Below are 21,892 nucleotides of genomic sequence, written 5' to 3'. Positions count from 1 at the left end.
GCCTAATCACTGAAAGTTCTATAGCAAATTATTTTTAACCATAATAGTGAGTCATGGTTGACTTTAATTCAGGTTCTATCTATTATACTCATGATGGGAACAGCAGGTCACCTGTAGCTTTCAATATGATGGATTCTATTTTTAAAGGGTTGTCTCACTTTCCTTATCAAGATAGGAATGAATCTGTTGGGGAATCAGGGATGTTGTTCTGACAATACTGGAAATGTGCTACTTGTGTACTTAGTATTGGCCCATTCCTGCTCATATTGATGTTGGTGGGAGTTTTGCTTGTGACTTCACTGGGAGCAGGATAATGCCCTTAGTCACTGTCATATTATGTTCAGAGAACCATCCTATTTTGATCTTTTTAGCAGATAAATATATAGACGCAAATTAGGAAAATCCTCTTCTTCCCACTTTTTTTTTGTTAAAGAAGAAAAAACATAGTACATTAAGTCTGATCTTAGTGTGAACTGGAAAACACACTTTGTTTGGATTATATATTCCCATTGTATATTCCAAGAATATAAAAATTTCCCTCCCGCATTCCTAGAACTGAATTAAAAAAATATTTATACACCCCAGAGCACATTGGGCTATTTGCCTACATGGCAATCTCGTTCAGATAGATTAGTAAGAATAACAACAGTCTTGGTATGTACCAAATCCCAAGCTGCCCCTTTGACAAGTTTTCCCAATCTGAGAGACTATGGACAATAATCCCTTGTTTCCTACCTGTAAATCAAATGTTTATATGCCATAACCTCTTATCCAGACAATAGATCTCTGACTTCTCCACTGAAGTTAAAGGAGTTACATCAGGAATAAATTTAGCCCAGTGGGTTTTTTGGTGCTTTACTGGACTGTATAACCTAAGCGTTTTCTATGGCTCTACTGTGATTGTATTTTATCAAACACACAATAATAACAAATTTATTTTTTCTCTCTCTCTTGTCTATCCATTAGCTCTGTCTGCATGCTGTATTGACTCCTTTCTGTGCTCTAGCTTTTTCTCTGTTCTCCCTCGGGGCTCCTTAGTAAGCAAATTCTGCATTGCAGCCAAAGCAAACAATCTGAGGGATTTTCATTTTGTGCTCCAGTCCCACTTCCAAGCCATTATCACCAGAATGTTTAGAAGCTATTGTCACATGTGGCATGCTGGCCCAAGCGTGGACCTGGAAATAGGAAAGAGAAAATTTACAGCAAGGGAAAATTGGGACTTTTGTAGTTTGATTTAGGATGTTGGAGCAGGAATCTAGAAATTGAGTGGGTTTCACCCTGGCACCCCAGTATTCATCACTGTCATGTAATTAGGATATGTTTTGTACAAATATTCCTGTTGAGGTATCATTCTAAAAGTCTTGGTCTGCTAGACATGAATATCTCATTGAACTGATGTTGTGAGGTTGAAAACACCCACAAGCAGCCTTTCAGGTACAACAATAAAAAGACCAAATAATGTTAATGGCTTATTGAGGAAATGCACAGAAGCACAAGGATTACCCCAGGAACTGTGTACAATGGAAACCTCTCAGAGATAGCGCTACACAATGGGAACTGTTTGACCTGGGTCACAGCAAAAGAGCTTTCCAGCAAGTGGGAAGGAGATATAAAAGGGGGAAATGACATCATGATGGTACCTCACTCTCCCTACAACAACACACCTGGAAACACCTGAGGGACAAAGGCTGAACTGGGGGAAGTGATGGTCCCAGGCTAAAGGGATTTCTAACCTGGGAAACCCAAGCTGCAAAGCAAAGGCAGCCTGTGCCTTAAGAATCTGCCAGCCTGTTTATCACTCAGGATGAGAATTTGCTAATTCATATCCAACCTATCTAGTGTGTTAAGCTCAGTTTGCGTTTTTGTTTATTTGCTAGGTAATCTGCTTTGGTCTGTTTGCTATCACTTATAATCACTTCAAATCTACCTTTTTGAAGTTAATACACTTATTTCATGTTTTAATCCAAACCAGTGTGTGGTTGACTAAGGTATCTGGGGGAAATCTCAGCTTGCTTACCACAAGTGTGCATGGTCCTCTTCACATTGAGGGAGCGGCGGACCGGATATTAAACCCATATACTGGCCAGATTTGACCAGGGCAGGACGGTACTGCTCTGGGGTCCTAGGCTGGGAGACTGGTGGTTAGAGAGCCTGCATGTAACTGCAACTGGGTGTGTCCCTACCTGTGTGAATCCTGGTGAAAGTGCAAGATCGGAGGGCTTTGCAGCTTGTCACAGCAGCATAGTGTGAAAGGGAGCCCAGGCTGGTGCGTTGGGGGCTCAGTGGTACTCCAGTTCTAGGTGGCACCCCGGGGGGGAACCTGTCACAGAGTGCTCTGGACTATCTGTGGCAGGGGATTACACTAAGTAGATAGAGTGGGATCTTCATTACATGACAGGATACGTCATGGCTACATCGAAAACTTCTTAGACATGCTATGAGTGGTGGTACTCTGCTGTACTTTATTCAGTAGAGCAAGCAGGTGTGTAAATAGGATTGGGTGTTCCATTACCATACATTGAATTCATTTTCACAAGGAAGGCCAACACATCAAAACAGGTGAACATTACTTCTCAGTGTGAGCTAGTCTAGGTATCTGATTCAAATTTTGTGTCAGCAAGAGAAATTAATTAAATGTTCACAGAGTAACCAAATAAAGAAGTTAGGTTCCTTTTATTCCGTGGGTGTTTTTCCCCTCTAATAGTTCCTGGCTATTCACTTTCTTTTTCCATATTTCTAAATCTCAGTGTGCCACATAATGGTTATTATGCAAAAAATGAATTGGAAAAATAAGCTCATTTTTGCAGTATCAATGATCGTGACATTGATTTTTCATTTATCTCCCTAAAGAATTATCCAGAAAACACACCAAAAGCAAGACAGCTTGTGTCCATTTCCATTGTGGTAAAGAAAATGATGGAGCCAAGGTTGAAGCTAACCATCAAGTTGTGGCGGCTACAGAGTGGTATGGTGAAAAGCACAAGGAGCAGTCTGCAAGCGCGAAAGGCTTAGCACATGGCAACGAAAAGCACATCCCTTGTTGTAACACAGCCAGTGCAGGGGAGAAATTAGCAGATCAAAGTCAATCTATAGCTGGCAACAGAAGCCATTGTGAAGGAACAACAGGGCACTTGCAGAATATTAACTGCACTGATGGAAACTCAAGGAATTCAAGGCAGTGTGAAACACTATCAAAAGGCAAACCGCGCATGCTGAAAGCAAGAAATAAAGAGTTAAACAGTGAGAGATGTTCCCCAGCTGGCTCCAGTAGACCTGGAAGTGCCAAAATGAGATTTGTAAACATCAGAAATGACAGTTCACATGCCGTAGTACAAACTAACAATGTAGCAAATAATGAATTAGCAAAAAAGACCTGCCCTTTACTGTCTATCAAAGCAGGAACTACAAGACCTGTCCCAAGTGATCCAACAGCACACGCTATTTTTGATGATAGTCTGAACTTGGAAAAAATAGATATAACGGAGTCCAAGAATGCAGATGATCGATTATGTTCCCATCTCACATGTCAGAGTATGGATATTGAACTTATCCCATTAGAGATCCGTATGCAGATAATAGAAAAGGAAAGAACAAGAAAAGAGCTATTTCGGAAGAAGAACCATGCTGCTACTGTTATTCAGAGGACATGGAGAAGGTAAGACGATTGTTACAAAAGATAGGGGAGAGAGAGATACAATAAGATAAAACACAATCAGAGTTCTTTGGGAACTTGCTTTCTCTGTTTTGTCCCTTTCCCTATAACATTAATAGTGATAAATGAGGGATTTAATTCTCTGTCACTAAATAAGTAGAAATGTGTGCTACTGGCCAGGAGTCATTAAGTCAGTTCATAAAGAGTGCAAGGAGAGTAATGACTTTTAATAGCTAGTTAAAATATAAACATTTTGTTTAGAACATGGCTATTACTTCACAGAAAACAAAGGCCCCAAATGTATCCCCCATGCAGCAGTTTAAACTACTTTTCTAGCAAAGATTTTTGCCACCTCTGCTACCACCTCCTTCTACCAGCTCATGTGCAATTCCACACTGACCTCTGAATATTAAATAGGGTCCAAATAGCAAGGTGTTTGGCAGCTTAGATGTACTTGGCAGCCAATACTGGAAACAGTAGTTGTAACTCTACTCAACGGGAATTATTGTTGCATAGAGGAGGAGGAGGAAAGGAAGGACTGAGGTCTACCAGTGCTTGACCTCCTCACAACCCTATCTTATCCTCACAAGTGCAGAGAACTTATTATGTGGTCTATGCACATCAGATCCTGGTGGAAGACCCTTGCTAAATGTACCAGTAGAATCCCAAGTCACTGCCAATATTACTCATGGAGGAAGGTACTATTTAGTGAGAGTAACTGTGGCAGAATCTGGCCCATATGACTGTAAAAATTTAAGATTAATATTAGATTCAGAAATAAAACATTTGATAATCATGTTTCTTAATATTTAATTTCTAATTCTAAAAACTGACAAAAAGAGAGTTAGCCAGTTATCGGCAAATGCAGTATATAATTCATTTTTCATTCCTGCTTTCTACATTTTTGAGTGGAATGTTACTTCTTCATTTTTTGTGTGAAGACAGAAAACTATAATTACTAACGTATACCGATAATCTAATCTTTCCAAGTCTCTGTATACCTTACTCTAAAAAGTGTTAATTTCCTTTTAAAATTAAATAAAACAAAAGTTTTATAGATTGTCCTGAATTTGGTATTCTCAGCTGTGACCACTGAGGCACAGTGACAAACTGCTGAGAAATATAGCACACTCACCCCAAACTGGTGGTTATTCTATACTTAAATATATACCAAGCCAGTAACCAAAATGAACTTCTGTCTCACCACACTAGTTAACAAGAATTCAAAAATGCAGTCTTCTTAAGCATTCCAGCCCTTATTTCACCACTCAGACACTAGGCTTTATGATGAGTGGTTATTGAAAGCCAGTTTCATCAAGCAAAAGGGTTCTTCTGATCTCAAGAGATCAGCCACATACCCAGGTAAATATATAACTCAGATCTTACCCAATAATCACACTGCTGCCAATCCTTTAGTAAGTAAAATCTAAAGGTTTATTCATAAGAGAAAAGAAGAAGAGAGTTAAAATGGTTAATAGATCATATACATACAATCATTGCAAAGTTCTTTTATCAGGTTTGTAGCAGTAATGAAATAAACTGCTGGCTTGTAAAGTCTCTGGTAACTTCCAAAAGATTGGAAGGTTCTCAGTCCATTGATTGGAATGTTCCTTTTGGTTGTAAGTCCATAGTCCAGAGAATCCGAGCACGAAAGAGGCAAGATGGAGATGTTTCCAGTGTCTTTTATACCCTTTGCCACGTGCCTGAAAATTTTCTGTTTCAAACACAAAGCCCACAGCCCCAGTTTGTGGAAAAGTAGAGGCCCAAGATGGAGTCCAGGGTCACATGAGCATATCACATGTCATTACATGCTTCGATGACTCACAGGGGCAACCATTACTAAGGCTACGATTTAATTATGGGTATTTTTAGTAAAAGTCATGGACAGGTCACGGGCAAGAAACAAAAAATCATGGCCCATGACCTGTCCATGACTTATACCATAAATACCCCGATTGAATTGTAGAGGTGGGAGGGATGCTGTGATGGGGGTGGTACTGTAGCGCGGCACCAGCTGCAGGGGGCTCACTGCCGCTCCTGCCGCCGCCTGGGGAGTAGCCCTAGGATGTCTGTGGCACCAGCTGCCAGTGGAAGCTCCGGGGGGCCCACTGCCGCTTCTGCCACCGCCGTGGGGAAGCCCTGGGTGCCTGCTGCTGCTCTGACCACCGCTGAGGGAGGGGAGAGAAGTCCCAGGGGGCCCACTGCCGCTCTGACCACCGCTGGGGGGGAGAAAGCCCTTGGGGGGACCGCTGCTGATCTGGCCACTGCCGGGGGGGGAGGCCACGGGGGACCTGCGGTTGCTCCGGCCACTATGGGTGGGGGAAGCCCAAGGGCCAACCACTGCTCCAGCTGCCCCAGGACCGCTGCTCAGGTGGTCCCCGGGGCCAGCCACATCGGCCGCTGCTCAGGTGGTCCCCGGGGCCAGCCACATCGGCCGCTGCTTGGGCAGTCCCGGGGACGGGCTGCCAGAGCAGCGGCTGGTGTGGCTGGCTGCAGAGCCGCTCCAGCAGCAGCCAGTGTGGCTGTCCCCAGGGCAGCTGCTCGGGTGGCTCTGGGGTCAGCCACACCGGCCCCTGCAGAAGTCACGGAGGTCGCAGGAAGTCACAGAATCTGTGATTTCCGCAACCTCCGTGACAAACATGGAGCCTTAGTCATTACCCATCTGGCTGGGGCATCCACAGAAAGGCTCACGAGGCAAGACGAGCTTCTTCTATGGCCCATTGTGAGTGTTAATTGCCTTTGCTGGGTCCTCAACACACAGCTTCAATGTAGATTTTACCAGGTGGGTGTTACCCCAGGAACAAACACATTTGGGATACAGATATATAGAGCAATATTCATAACTTCAGATACAGTGATGATACATGGATTTAGGATAATCTTATGTAGCACATCATAACTTTTCCATTGACACCTTACATGATTTACTTTGTACAAGATTTGTTGCAATTGTCTAACAGTGACAATATTAATGATATACATGGTCACATTTCAATCATACAGTATCACACACATATACAGTCCAAGTTTGCAGTATGATGGACATTTATTTTGCCCATTGGGCTTAATCATGCAGAAGTGTGGATAAGGGTTGAGAGAGAGAGAGCAGTCCTGAACTGGTAGGGTGACTGAGCATGCTGCTTTGTACAATAAGGCTTACAGGACAGATTGTGGCCTAACTTGTGTAGCCATGCAAGCTAGTAAGGAAGCCTAGACACCCCCTTACCATCTTGCACTGGCTACTGTACTGCTGCTCATAGCATGGGAGTGGCAGCAGGTTTCACAGAACCACTGCATCCCCCATTTGTGGGCAGTGGGTGGAGCTTTGGCTCTGTTCTCCCTTCCGCAGCACACCAGACAGCATCGGTGGATGATGCAATAGAGAAATCTCTGCAGTGCATATGATTCTGTAGTCCGGGGGTAATGAGTAGGTGGCCTGCAGGCCAAATCCGGACCACCAGACGCTTTTCAGTGATCACGTGGGCTAGAGCTACCACATGGCCGGTATTTGACCAGCCTGGCCAGTTTTTTTATGGATTTGCCAGTTGCCCTAAAAATAATTTAATGTGCCAAGTATTTTTAACATGGGTCTAAAGATTTGCATTATTGTCACAATACACTGGGATGTCTAATGTTAAAACTTTCTGTGTCCAGCTAAAGATGCTGCAATGTTCCTGCTTCTGCAGTTTAAGCGGTAACAGATCAAAATTGTTGAAAATACAGTGGCTGTCTGCTCACCAGTGCACTGTGTGTGTGAGAGAGGGTTTGAGTCATGTGAGAGTGAGGAGACGTGCGATGTTATCAATCTAATCTATATTTTTTCTCTCTCTAGATACTATAAGCGGCTGTTGAAGGGGGAAGAGTTGCCGAGTAGCCTTGTGGTTGGGGATTGGGGTTGTGATCGGCTTGACTTGTGGGTGGGGGTTGCCGGGGGGTTTTTGCATTTCAAAGGTGGTAATCCTAGCATGGGCTGAAGCTGAGCGGGGGCGGGAGCCATTCCCGCTCCCCAGTGGGGACCCCCACAGCAGGGGGAAAGCGGCTGGACTAGGCTGTGGAGCACAGTGTGTCTCTGGGCGGCTGCTTGTGCATTCAAGGATGGGCCTGTCCCTGGAGCCCTTTCCAGCCCCCTGCCCCAACTGGCCTGTTCCCTCCCCAGTCCACCTGCAGTCACCTGCTTCTGTCATATCCCAGCTCTCCCCAGGGCTGCTATCTGCAGTCTCCTTTGTCCCTCCCACTACCCAGAGTCCCCTTCCTGCCCCTCTGCTTTCCCAGCCCCCAAAGGGGCATTGCATAGCTAGCTGGATCATAGTCCAATAGCTTCACCTCCTGGCTCCGAGCTCAGAAGTACTCACACACACCCTGCTTTGCTGCCCAGATCCAAGCCCATACCCATTCCTCTTCTCCCTTGCGCCCATCTCTGCTGCTTGGCTCAATTGGGCACAAAGAAATATTTGGAGGGGGGGAAGCAGCAATGCCACGTGGTTCAGGCCAGCCCCGTGCATCCTGTTTTCAGTTTAAGGAAATAAGGTTACCCTACTCGCTGGGCAGGGCAGGAGGAGAGCTGGCAGGCGATCGAGGAGCTTGGGGGGGGGGCAGTTGGGTGGTTATGGGACAGGAGCTGGATGGGGGTCTGGACCTTGACTGAGAAATTTGGACCTTGACAAATAATAATTGACTACCCCTGCTCTAGTCTATTTGTGACATTCACTGCAACAAGAATACGTGAGACAATTGAACAAGATTGTGTTAAGGGAGTGTTTGGTAGATGAATAATTTGCAGGTAAGCAAGCTAAGAGAAATATACAAAGGCAAACAAGCTTGTTACCTGTAGAGGTTGGGAAGTGATGTTTCACCTGTAACATTGTATGATTAACTAGATGCAATATAAGGAGCTCTCACCTTTCTCTGACACATCTGCTACTGGCCACTACTAGACACAGGATACAGAACAGATGGCCCATGGTCTGATCTGGCAATTCCTATATTCCTAACCTTCAAGTATGACCATTTCAACATTCACACGGACTCTAACCAATCTGTATCTGTGCTCCTGTTGTGCCTCTTAATGCCCCTGAAAAACAAGGTTAGATTTATAGGCCTGTATATTTCCAGTTAATTTTTTAATTGCTGTTGGAATATGGGAGTCACTTTACCTTCTCTGGGTACACTCCTAGAGTGCAGAGAGAAGTTCCAGTCCTGCTCTGTGGGTGTTTTTAATTAATCCTGGGATTCCTCTCTGATTTTTCTCATTTGTTTTGTGGTGTCTCCCTTATGTTCATACATTTGTCATCTTCTGTTTCCAGGAAACTTTCACTGTTTCTGGCATGTTTCCTTCACTCGGTCTGGTGAACAGTGAGACAAAGAATCATTTCATTTCCCAACCCTATCTACGCTGTCTGCCCTTAGCTCTTCTTGCTGTTCCGCAGGGATTCTGCAGTAGCTCCCACTAAGATTTTTCCTCCTCATCTACTTGTAAAACATTGTGCTTTTTTTTTTTATAACAAAGGATGGGTGACCCAGAGTTTCTTATTATGGTGCTCAGAGCTGTGACCCCAAATTCCCACAATGCATTTCATAAATACCTCAGAGATGGTAATAGCTGTCCTTAGACCTATTTTTCCTTGCCGGAACCAACAGTTAAATGTTTTAGAAAAAAGAAAGTGATCTGCAAGGATACCATTGTGTGCTGTGCCCCTGTTGTGATCTATCACAAGCTAAACAGAGTTGGGGTGGCTCACTACTGGGATAGGAGACATCAAGGACAACACAGCCAGAAGTATGTGGTAGTATTGTATTGGTTCAATAGGGAGCACTTTTCCCATTTAGCACTGAATCAATGCCCCAACAAGGTTTTAGGGGGCACTGTGCTGCTGGAAATGCTTTCTTTTATTTAACACATAAAAAGTAGGTTCTGTCTATTTGTGATGAGCAAGGATCCCATGGCAATTTTCAGAAAAATTGGGACATAAAACCTGAAACCTGAACCAAATTCCAACATAGGTAATTACATTGCCTACTATCTAAATTCTCATTGAAGTTTTCATTGAATCTGATATGCCACTTTCTGTTCTAGGATAGTGCGTCAAAAAGTCAGCACGTTTCACCCAAGATGTAGATGCACTGATCCCTTGTCATAACTATAAAGGGAAGGGTGACCGCTCTCCTGTGTACAGTGCTATGGAATCCCTCCTAGCCAGAGACTCCAAATCCTTTTACCTGTAAAGGGTTAAGAAGCTCGGGTAACCTGGCTGACACCTGACCCCAAGGACCAATAAGGGGACAAGATACTTTCAAATCTTGGGGGGGGAAAGGCTTTTGTGTGTGTCCTTTGTTTAAGGGGTTGTTCGCTCTTGGGACTGAGAGGGACCAGACATCAATCCAGGTTCTCCCCATCTTTCTAAACAAGTCTCTCTTATTTCAAAATTGTAAGTAAAAGCCAGGCAAGGCGTCTTAGATTTACTTTGTTTTCTCAACTTGTAAATGTACCTTTTACTAGAGTGTTTATTTTTGTTTGCTATACTTTGAACCTAAGACAGAGGGGGTTCCTCTAAGCTCTTTAAGTTTGATTACCCTGTAAAGTTATTTTCCATACTGATTTTACAGAGATGATTTTTACCTTTTTCTTTAATTAAAAGCCTTCTTTTTAAGAACCTGATTGATTTCTCCTTGTTTTAAGATCCAAAAGGGGTTTGGATCTGTATTCACCAGGAGTTGGTGAAAGGAAGGAGGGGGGAAGGGTCAATTTCTCCTTATTTAAGATCCAGGGAGTTTGGATCTGTATTCACCAGGGAATTGGTGAAGGTCTCTCAAGGCTACCCAGGAAAGGGAATTAGCTTTGGGATGGTGGCAGCGGACCAGAACTAAGCTGGTAGTTAAGCTTAGAAGTCTTCATGCAGGCCCCTACATTTGTACCCTAAAGTTCAAAGTGGGGATACAGCCTTGACATGGTGGCACAGCGGTGGGATCGTTTTAAACCCAAAAGCCAGTAAGAGATTTTTTTTCCCTTCTAGCTGCTTGGAGAGCAGAGCTGAAGGTAGATGCATATCTTATCTCTCCTTGCCTGAAGGCAGAGGTGTTAAGTTTTTTTAACAAGGTCCTTTGTTAAGAGAACGGTTCAATAAGTGAGCAAACTTTGATCTGGTAAAGGTAATTTACAATCTGAATTGTTTTTTTTTCTTTTTACATCCTCGGAAGTAGCTAGTTAGAAAGTCTCTGTTAACTCAGCAGCACTCAGCAGGAGCCTGAGCTAAATACATCCCAGTTTCAGTCAACTGCAGAGGGTGTGACCCAGCACAAGAAAACAGGAAAATGACTACCAAAGAAGCAGCTAACAAAATAGAACTGGCCAAACTAGAAGCAGAAGAAAATGAAAGAAAACATCAAAGACTGCTTCAAATTAAAAAACTTGAAGAGGAGGCCCACAAGAGAGAGATGGAGCTGGAAAAAGCCAAACATGACAGAGAAGAGAAAGCCAAACAGGAGGCCCATGAAAGAGAAGAAAAAGCCAAACAGGAGGCCCATAAAAGAAAGATGGAGCTGAAAGAAAAAGAGATGGAACTGGAAGCAGCAAGGACTAGGCAGGGTGCATCAGACCATCCTAACAACTCCTCTCCAGGTACCACTTCCCATCCCAGGAAATTCCCCACCTACAAGGCAGGTGATGATACTGAGGCCTTCTTAGAAAATTTTGAAAGGGCCTGCCTTGGATACGACATCCCTCCAACCCAGTACATGGTAGAGCTGAGGCCGCAGCTCAGTGGACCCTTAGCAGAAGTGGCGGCTGAAATGCCTAAGGAACACATGAACAGTTATGAACTTTTTAAAAACAAGGCCAGACTCAGAATGGGGCTAACACCCGAGCATGCCCGTCGGCGGTTCAGAGCCCTAAGGTGGAAACCAGATGTGTCATTTACCCGGCATGCCTACCACATTGACAAAAATTGTGATGCCTGGGTATCAGGAGCAAATGTTAAATCTCTGGAAGATCTGCTTTCCCTAGTAAAAATGGAGCAGTTTTTAGAGGGTGTTCCTGAGGAAATAGAAAGGTACATCCTAGATGGGAAGCCCAAAACTGTAACCGAGGCGGGGGAGATTGGAGCCAAATGGGTGGAGGTGACAGAAAAGAAAAAAGCTAGTAGCAGTTGGAGCGAATATCAGAAGGGGCAAGCCGAAACAAAACCTTATCACCGGGGACAACCCAAGGACCCACCCACATCCCAAGGGAAACCCCAGACGCCTTCTCACCCCACCACACCAGTCTCCAGCAACCAACATCGCCCCGGTGATACCTTAGCAGGGCGATGTTTTAAATGTAATGAACTGGGGCATATAAAGGCTCACTGCCCCAAGAACCCCAACCGATTACAGTTCATTACACCCCAATCACACCAAAGAACCCCAGACCCAGATGCCTCTCTCATACCCTCGGAGCGAAGGGAAACCTTGAGAGTGGGCGGAAAGAAGGTTATCGCTTGGAGGGACACTGGGGCACAAGTGTCAACTATCCACCAATCCCTAGTGGACCCCAAACTCATCAACCCTGAGGCTACAGTGACAATTCAACCCTTCGTGTCACAGTCTGTAACCTTGCCTACAGCCCAGTTGCATGTCCAGTACAAGGGCTGGTCAGGAATGTGGACTTTTGCAGTCTATGACAATTATCCCATTCCCATGCTGCTGGGGGAAGACTTGGCCAACCATGTGAAGCTAGCCAAGAGGGTGGGAATAGTCACCCGCAGCCAGGCTAAGCAAGCTTTCACCCCCATCCCTGTTCCTGAGCCGTCCACCAGGGCCCCGTCTGTGTTACCGGAGACCCAAACACAGGTGGTGGAACCGGATCCCCTGCCAACGACTGCAACAGCCGTAGTGGATCCAATCCCAGAGACCCAGCCAAAGCCAGTCCCAGAACCGGAACTGGCAATGCAACCAGCACCAGAACCATTGCCAGCACTGAGTCCAGCGCTTGCAACCCCGTCTACAACTCCAATGCCAGAGGGCACCAGCGAGCCTAAACTGGCGGAAGCAGCAGATAACCCTACCCAAGAGGCTCAGCCAGAGCCTGAAATACCACATAGTGCACCAGCGGACAGCGGTTCACAGTCAATGGAAAAAGCCCCAGCACCTGCATCGCTTCCAGAGGGACCAAGCCCCAGTCCACAGTCCAAGGAGGAACTGATGTCTCCAGCATCAAGGGAACAGTTCCAGGCCGAGCAGGAAGCAGATGACAGCCTTCAAAAAGCTTGGGCGGCGGCACGGAGCACCCCACCGCCTCTCAGCTCTTCTAACCGATCCCGGTTTGTTGTAAAAAAAGGACTTTTATACAAGGAGACTCTTTCTGGTGGGCACCAGGAAGACTGGCATCCTCAAAGACAGTTGGTAGTTCCCACTAAGTATCGGGTAAAGCTCTTTAGCTTAGCCCATGATCATCCCAGTGGCCATTCTGGGGTGAACAGAACCAAAGACCGGTTGGGGAAGTCCTTCCACTGGGAGGGAATGGGCAAGGACGTTGCTAATTATGTCCGGTCTTGTGAGGTGTGCCAACGAGTGGAAAAGCCCCAAGACCAGGTTAAAGCCCCTCTCCAGCCACTACCCATAATTGAGGTCCCATTTCAGCGGGTAGCTGTGGATATTCTGGGTCCTTTCCCAAAGAAGACACCCAGAGGAAAGCAGTACGTACTGACTTTCATGGATTTTGCTACCCGATGGCCGGAAGCTGTACCCTTAAGCAACACCAAGGCTAAAAGTGTGTGCCAGGCATTAGCAGACATTTTTGCCAGGGTAGGTTGGCCCTCCGACATCCTTACAGATTCGGGAACTAATTTCCTGGCAGGGAACATGAAAAACCTGTGGGAAGCTCATGGGGTGAATCACTTGGTTGCTACCCCTCATCACCATCAAACCAATGGTCTGGTGGAGAGGTTTAATGGAACTTTGGGGGCCATGATATGTAAATTCGTAAATGAACACTCCAATGATTGGGACCTAGTGTTGCAGCAGTTGCTTTTTGCCTACAGGGCTGTACCACATCCCAGTTTAGGTTTTCACCATTTGAACTTGTGTATGGCCGCGAGGTTAAGGGGCCATTACAGTTGGTGAAGCAGCAATGGGAGGGGTTTACGCCTTCTCCAGGAACTAACATTCTAGACTTTGTAAGCAACCTACAAAACACCCTCCGACACTCTTTAGCCCTTGCTAAAGAAAACCTAAAGGATGCTCAGAAAGAGCAAAAGGCCTGGTATGATAAACATTCCAGAGAACGGTCCTTCAAAGTAGGAGACCAAGTCATGGTCTTAAAGGCGCTCCAGGCCCATAAAATGGAAGCGTCGTGGGAAGGACCATTCACGGTCCAGGAGCGCCTAGGAGCTGTTAACTATCTCATAGCCTCCCCCACCTCCAACATAAAGCCTAAGGTATACCATGTTAATTCTCTTAAGCCCTTTTATTCTAGAGAATTAAACGTTTGCCAGTTTACAGCCCAGGAAACAGATGACGCGGAGTGGCCTGCAGGTGTCTACTACGAAGGAAAAAGGAATGGTGGCGTGGAAGAGGTGAACCTCTCCACGACCCTTGGACGTCTGCAGCGACAGCAGATCAAGGAGCTGTGCACAAGCTTTGCACCGATTTTCTCAGCCACTCCAGGACGGACCGAACGGGCATACCACTCCATTGACACAGGTAATGCTCACCCAATTAGAACCCCACCCTACCGGGAGTCACCTCATGCCCAAACTGCTATACAAAGGGAGATCCAGGACATGCTACAGATGGGTATAATCCGCCCCTCTACCAGTGCATGGGCATCTCCAGTGGTTCTAGTTCCCAAACCAGATGGGGAAATACGCTTTTGCGTGGACTACCGTAAGCTAAATGCTGTAACTCGTCCTGACAACTATCCAATGCCACACACAGATGAGCTATTGGAAAAATTGGGACATGCCCAATTCATCTCTACTTTAGACTTAACCAAAGGGTACTGGCAAGTACCACTAGATGAACCCGCTAAGGAAAGGTCAGCCTTCGTCACCCAGGCAGGGGTGTATGAATTCAATGTACTTCCTTTCGGGTTGCGAAATGCACCCGCCACCTTCCAAAGACTTGTAGATGGTCTCCTAGCAGGATTGGGAGAATCTGCAGTTGCCTACCTCGATGATGTGGCCATTTTTTCTGATTCATGGACAGAACACCTGGAGCACCTGAAAAAAGTCTTCGAGTGCATCCGGCAGGCAGGACTAACTGTTAAGGCTAAAAAGTGTCAAATAGGCCAAAACAGAGTGACGTACCTGGGGCACCAGGTGGGTCAAGGAACTATAAATCCCCTACAGGCCAAAGTGGATGCTATCCAAAAGTGGCCGGTTCCAAAGTCAAAGAAACAGGTCCAATCCTTCTTAGGCTTGGCCGGATATTATAGGCGATTTGTACCACACTACAGCCAAATCGCCGCCCCGCTGACAGACCTAACCAGAAAGAAACAGCCAAATGCAGTTCAGTGGACTGATAAGTGTCAAAAGGCCTTTAACCAGCTTAAGGCAACACTCATGTCTGACCCTGTGCTAAGGGCCCCAGACTTTGACAAACCGTTCCTAGTAACCACAGATGCTTCCGAGCGAGGCGTGGGAGCAGTTTTAATGCAGGAAGGACCGGATCAAGAATTCTATCCTGTCGTGTTTCTCAGCAAGAAACTGTCTGAGAGGGAAAGCCACTGGTCAATCAGCGAAAAGGAATGCTACGCCATTGTGTACGCGCTGGAAAAGTTACGCCCATATGTTTGGGGACGGCGGTTCCAACTACAAACAGACCATGCTGCGCTACAGTGGCTTCATACCGCCAAGGGAAATAACAAAAAACTTCTTCGGTGGAGTTTAGCTCTCCAAGATTTTGATTTTGAAATACAACACATTTCGGGAGCTTCTAACAAAGTGGCTGATGCACTCTCCCGGGAAAGTTTCCCAGAGTTAACTGGTTAACAATTGTTCTTGGAATGAAACATATTGTTAGTGTTTATATAATCAGTAGTATGTCTAAAGGTACATGTGTCTTATTAACTCTGTTTTCTCCTAGAGCTCCAGGAAAGAAATCACAGCCAGTGTGGAACCAAACGTCCAACACTATCTGTGATTTGGGGGGCGTGTCATAACTATAAAGGGAAGGGTAACAGCTCTCCTGTGTACAGTACTAAAATCCCTCCTAGCCAGAGACTCCAAATCCTTTTACCTGTAAAGGGTTAAGAAGCTCGGGTAACCTGGCTGACACCTGACCCCAAGGACCAATAAGGGGACAAGATATTGGATCTGTATTCACCAGGAGTTGGTGAAAGGAAGGAGGGGGGAAGGGTCAATTTCTCCTTATTTAAGATCCAAGGAGTTTGGATCTGTATTCACCAGGGAATTGGTGAAGGTCTCTCAAGGCTACCCAGGAAAGGGAATTAGCTTTGGGATGGTGGCAGCGGACCAGAACTAAGCTGGTAGTTAAGCTTAGAAGTCTTCATGCAGGCCCCTACATTTGTACCCTAAAGTTCAAAGTGGGGATACAGCCTTGACATCCCTGTATATAGTTTGTATAATATTTGGTGTTAGCTGAAGTTATACTTGTATATTCAGTAGTATGTAAAGCAATATAGGATAAAAGTCACTCATAATTAATAATAGAAAAAGTACTCAATGGGGAAAAAATACACTACCGGTCCCTGCATGTGACAGTATTAGGGCCCTACCAAATTCATGGCCATGAAAAATGCATCACAGACTGTGAAATCTGGTCTTTTGTATACTTTTACCCTGTACTATACAGATTTCACAGGGGAGACCAGCATTTCTCAAACTGGGAGACCCCGACCCAAAAAGGGGTCGTGGGGGGATTGCAAGGTTATTGTAGGGGGTCATGGTATTGCCACCCTTACTTCTGCGCTGCCTTCAGAGGTGGGTGGCCGTAAAGCAGCGGATACTGGCCAGGCACCCAGTTCCAAAGGCAGTAACCCAGCAGCAGCGCAGAAGTAAGAGTGGCAATGGGTGGTCAGAGAGTGGCGGTTGCTGGCCAAGGGCCCAGCTCTGAAGGCAGCAGCACAGAAACAGGGACAGCAATACTATATCATGCCATCCTTACTTCTGCGCTGCTGCTGGTGGTGCTGCCTTCAGAGCTGGGCTCCTGGCCAGCAGCTGCTGCTCTCCGGCCATCCCGCTCTGAAGGCAGCAGTGCCTCCAGCAGCAGCACAGAAGTAACGGTGGCAATACCATGAACCCCTCCAATAACCTTGCAACCCTCCTGTTTGGGTCAGGAAGCCTTCAGTTACACCACCAGGAAATTTCAGATTTAAATATCTGAAATCATGAAATTTATGATTTTTAAAATCTTATGATGGTGAAATTGACCAAAATGGACCATGAATTTGGTAGGGCTCTAGACATTACCCAGGACAAAATCTGGACTATTGAACAGCTCTGTCCCCTCAATTCTCCAGCCTTTTACACTGCTTCACTGTGAGCGCAACCACTCCTGGTCTGCTCACACACAGCCTCGAGCATGTAAATTGCTCTCAGCTATACCGTCTGAGTGCTATGGCCAGCCACTCTTGAATTACACTGCAGAGCAACACCAGCAAATTCCCAGTCCCAGACTTCCATCAGAAATTTGTGTCTTGTACTGCCCAGCCCTCTCCTGGAAAACACAGCTCATGTAAAGTTTATAATTTTATTAATAGAAAATGATATGCACAAGCCCTGTTATCCCAAATGAAGTTTCCCAAACACTTCAATCCAAACACACTGGTTTAGATGAAACAATAAAACAAGTTTAACAACTTCAGAAAAAAAATATTTTAATTGATTTCAAGTAATGAGGCGTACAAGTCAGAATTAAAATAAAATAAAAGGTGAAACACAGCTAATACCTAGTTAACAAGCTCAGTAAATTCAAAGCAAAAGTCTCTCTCACCCCATACTCCAGCAGTCTGACTAGCTGAAATCCTTTCCCTCAGTCCCAGGGCAGGTCTACACTGGCAAAGTTACAGCACCAGCAGTTACAGTGCCGCTCAGAGAGCACAGAAGGAAAACCGCTGTTGTGTGTTCACACTGACAGCTGCCTGCACAATAGCGTGTTCTCACTTGCAGCGCTATTTGGAGCGGTGCAGTCTGGGCAGCTATCCTCCAGAGCACCTCTTTCTCTTTTGCCGCTAAGACTTGTGGGAAGGCGGAAGGGGTCATGGGGCATCCTGGGTCCAGTCCCAACGCCCCGTGATGCATTGCTTCGCATCCCAGCAATCCCTGTGCTTCCATCTGCATTTGGCGCCGTCTTTCAACGGTTTGTGTACTGCGCGCCCTGCCTCTTTCAGTCTGCAGGAATGGATCTCGAACTGCTGACCAGTATGCTGCTTGCTCTGACCAACACGGCATGAGTGTCAGTGGAGTTATTCCTTAAACTACAAAGGTAAGAGGAGTGTGATGTTGATCTCGCCAAGCGTAGTAGCTACGACACGAGATTGCTTGTGGCATTAACAGAGGTGCTGATCACAGTGGAATGCTGCTTTTGGGCTCGGGAAACAAGCACTGAGTGGTGGGATCACATCATGATGCATGTCTGGGATGACGAGCAGTGGCTGCTGAACTTTCGCATAAGAAAAGCCACATTCATGGGACTGTGTGATGAACTCGCCCCAGCCCTGCAGCGCAAGGACACTGGAGAAGCGCGTGGCGATTGCACTGTGGAAGCTGGCTACTCCAATCGGTCGCTAACCAGTTCAGAGTGGGAAAGTCGACCATTGGAGTCGTGTTGATGGAAGTGTGCAGGGCCGTTAATCGCATCCTGCTCTGAAAGACCGTGACTCTGGGCAACGTGTATGACATTGTGGATGGCTTTGCACAAATGGGCTTCCCTAACTGCGGAGGGGCGATAGATGGCACGCACATTCCAATTCTGGCACCAGACCACCTAGCCACTGAGTACATTAATCGCGAGGGGTATTTCTCAATGGTTCTCCAGGTGCTTGTGGATCACTGTGAGCGTTTCACGGACGTTAACGCAGGCTGGTCCGGAAACGTGCATGACGCACGCATCTTTCGGAACACTGGCTGTTCAGGAAGCTGCAAGCAGGGTCTTTCTTCCCAGACCAGAAGATCACCATAGGGGAAGTTGAAATGCCCATTGTGATCCTGGGAGACCCTGCCTACCCCTTAATGCCGTGGCTTATGAAGCCATACATGGGACAACTTGACAGGAGCAAGGAGCAGTTCAACAACAGGCTGAGCAAGTGCAGAATGACTGTGGAGTGTGCTTTTGTGATTAGCGCACTATTTCTGTAGCCCTCCACTTTATGTAAAAGATCTGTGTGCCTTTGAAGAGTGTCAGGAAAGGTAAAAACAATGAGGAATCCTTGTGGCACCCTAGAGACTAACACATTTATTTGGGCCCAAATAAATGTGTTAGTCTCTAAGGTGCCACAAGGATTCCTCATTGTTTTTGCTGATACAGACTAACACGGCTACCGCTCTGAAACCTGTCAGGAAAGGTATGAACTTACTTTAATGAAGCTATATGACAGTATGTACCTGAGTTTTTTGACTCCACCAACCACTAAACTAAAAGATTAAATAGACTTGACTCTCACTTTAAATTTTGCAGTCAATTTACCGTATTTATTGAAAATGTAAAACAGTTTGAGATACAACCAAGCTCATCCCTTCAGCATTCTGGACTGACAGCACGCTAGTAACTTATATTTCTGTGATGCACGTTAAATTTCCCTTTTCCAGAAAAATGTTTCAATTCCCACAGTCCACAAACTTCACAAATTTAGTCCGCAAAAGTGTCTCTTAAGGCATCTGGCCTGCCAAAGGTCAATCGCTCATCCTGCTCACCGAGGCTTGCAGTTCCTGTGTCCGCCTCGCTCCCTTGTCGGGTGCACTGAAACTGGTGGCACTCTCTTGGGCCCACAGTGAATTGACAAAAGCTGGAAATCTTTTGGTTGCTGTCCCTGTAGGTCTCCAGCTGGCATCAGGCACGTCAGTCTGTTATTTTCAGACAGATCTTTAACTTTACTAACAACTTTCTTAAGCTCAGAGCCTCCTTACCCATAAACCTGAGCGCATAGACTGCTCGCATTTTCATTCCTGCTACACATACGCTTCAGAGTCATGGTATATGCACCTAGTGTGCTGCCTGAGCTTTGAATTTTTGTTAGCGCAGCACTGCGTGCGTGTGTGTGTGTGTTTTAATTTAACCCCCTGCTTCCCTTCTTTTTTGATTCAGAACCAGATAGACACATTTTTGTGGAATATTTGCACATAAGCTGAAGCACAGCTACATAGGTTCCCCTCCCCTTTGGTTCCCTGCAATATTTGTGTGTCTCCAAAAACTACCAGAAGGTTCTGTGAGGTCTTTGATGGCAATGACGGGATATAATGTCCATGTGACCATTTGATTTATAGATCAGTAAATACCTGCAGCACTTAATACAGGAGTAATTGTCAAGCACAGAGTACAGTTTAACATTCCTTTCCACTCAGCTGCTAAACAGCTATTACCCAATCATTTTTTCTGCATTTTGTAGACTAAATTAATAGCAAGAGTCATTAGATCCAGCAGTGTACAGGTTTTTTCCTGTAACGGCCTATTGTTAAGTAACCGGAGCTTAGTTATAACACAGACATGGATAACGCTTCCTTGTCTCTGGAAGAAGTCCTGCAACAAATCCACAAAAATGTTTATTTACTTGCTTCTTGACTTAACTATTATAGTGTTGCTCTGTTTTGAATAGTTAAATCCCCAAGTCGGTACTAGCCTTTGCTTTTCACCAGCTCTCTCTCGGCTTTTTTTAAATGAATATAGAACTCGTGCAAAGTGTCAGAATAACAGCCCTGGAAACTTGTGGCGTCTATTCACAAAACCAATCTGACATGGGCAGGCAACCTCACAGAGGAAGAGAGGGTAGTTCAGATTTCATGCATATTCAGTCCTTTGTGCCTCTGCTGCAACTGCAGTCATGGGTAGGGATGGTAGTGGTTGCTGTGATAGGCATACCTGAGACCAGTTCATTTCACACAGGCCACAGAAAAAGCACATCTGCTGGTAACTTTTGGTCACCTGGACTTGAATAGACAACCTATTGTAGCGGTAAAAGGCTCTAGATCTCATTAACCATCACTTGAGCCATCCAGTCCACTGTCTCATGCTCCTTCTGGTCCGATGACTTATAGCAAGTTCTGGTAATGATTTTGCTTCTGGTTCTGTGTATTAGTTTGTTTTACTTTTGAGCTTGTTGTAAAAGGTGCTAGAAACCAAATTTCAAAGAGCCAGTACAGCCTGGGCAGCAGCACTGCAAGGCTACCATTACTGCCCAGGTGAGAGGGGATTTGTGTCCATTCACATCCGTTCCTTCCTTGTCTTCGCTGTGGAGGCTTCCAGCATGGATCTCAAACAACAACTGGTGTGATAGCGATTCATGGGGATGTGGAAACTAGACTGATTTCACTGACTCACTTCAGACCAGCAGCCAAATACCAATGACATCATCTTATACCCCATAGTGTCAAATACCGTCATAATTAATAAGTTACTGTTAACCTGGGGGAAAGCCATAGCAGGAAGATTTAGAGTGGATTATTTGGCCAGTCAATTTATTCTCTAGTATGAAATGCAAGTACAGCACAGGCTACTAACATTTGAGGCAAGGAAAAATGTAGTTCTTCTGTGCAAGTGTTAACCAAATGAAGGGATGTTTGTGAACTGTCAGTGACACATCACAGCTGCAGTGGTAAGGCTAGGAGAGAGACTGAAAGAAAGCGGGAGCAAAGATGGAGTGAAACATTTAGGGAGAACTAAGAGATTGGAGAAACCAGGGAAGGGACTGAGAGTCCTTCAGAAGTAAGAAGAACTCTGGGTGCATACTGTTATTCTGGTCTGGTAGCATTTTAAATCCACGTTGCTCAGGTATAAATGATGGCACAAGCTGCAAGGCAGTGAAGAATCAGGCCCTAGAGCTTCTCAAGTTCTGTGTAGAAAGAGGAAATAGACTCAGCGAGTATCTTCCCCTATATTGTGTCAATAATTTGCAAATATGCAGGAGAATGCATCAGAAAAGTTTATGCCACTACATTCAGTTGTGAATGCAATGAAAACAGAGGTAGTATTATTGATAGATTACACCACACATATGTAGTTGTTTGTTCTTAATATTGTCCTCACTTTTGGTGATTTTTTGGTACATTATTTATTATTATTTTGGCTGCAGATAGTTTGAAGTTCCAGAGTAAC

At 45.4% G+C, this 21,892-nt stretch overlaps 1 protein-coding gene across 1 annotated transcript in view; it reads left to right on the top strand.

Moving 5' to 3' along the window:
* Positions 1–21,892, top strand: part of INVS (inversin) — a 225,614-nt gene that overhangs the window by 195,849 nt on the left and 7,873 nt on the right. The window contains exon 14 of the mRNA XM_065399241.1: positions 2,851–3,655. Within this exon, the coding sequence (XP_065255313.1) occupies positions 2,851–3,655 (805 nt within the window). The remainder of the gene's footprint in view (positions 1–2,850; positions 3,656–21,892) is intronic.

Source organism: Emys orbicularis, chromosome 2 (assembly GCF_028017835.1).
Source record: "Emys orbicularis isolate rEmyOrb1 chromosome 2, rEmyOrb1.hap1, whole genome shotgun sequence".
Classification (NCBI taxonomy): Eukaryota; Metazoa; Chordata; order Testudines; family Emydidae; genus Emys; species Emys orbicularis.
The sequence above is the reverse complement of the archived record's forward strand: the minus strand, read 5'-3'. Positions and strand labels throughout refer to the sequence as shown.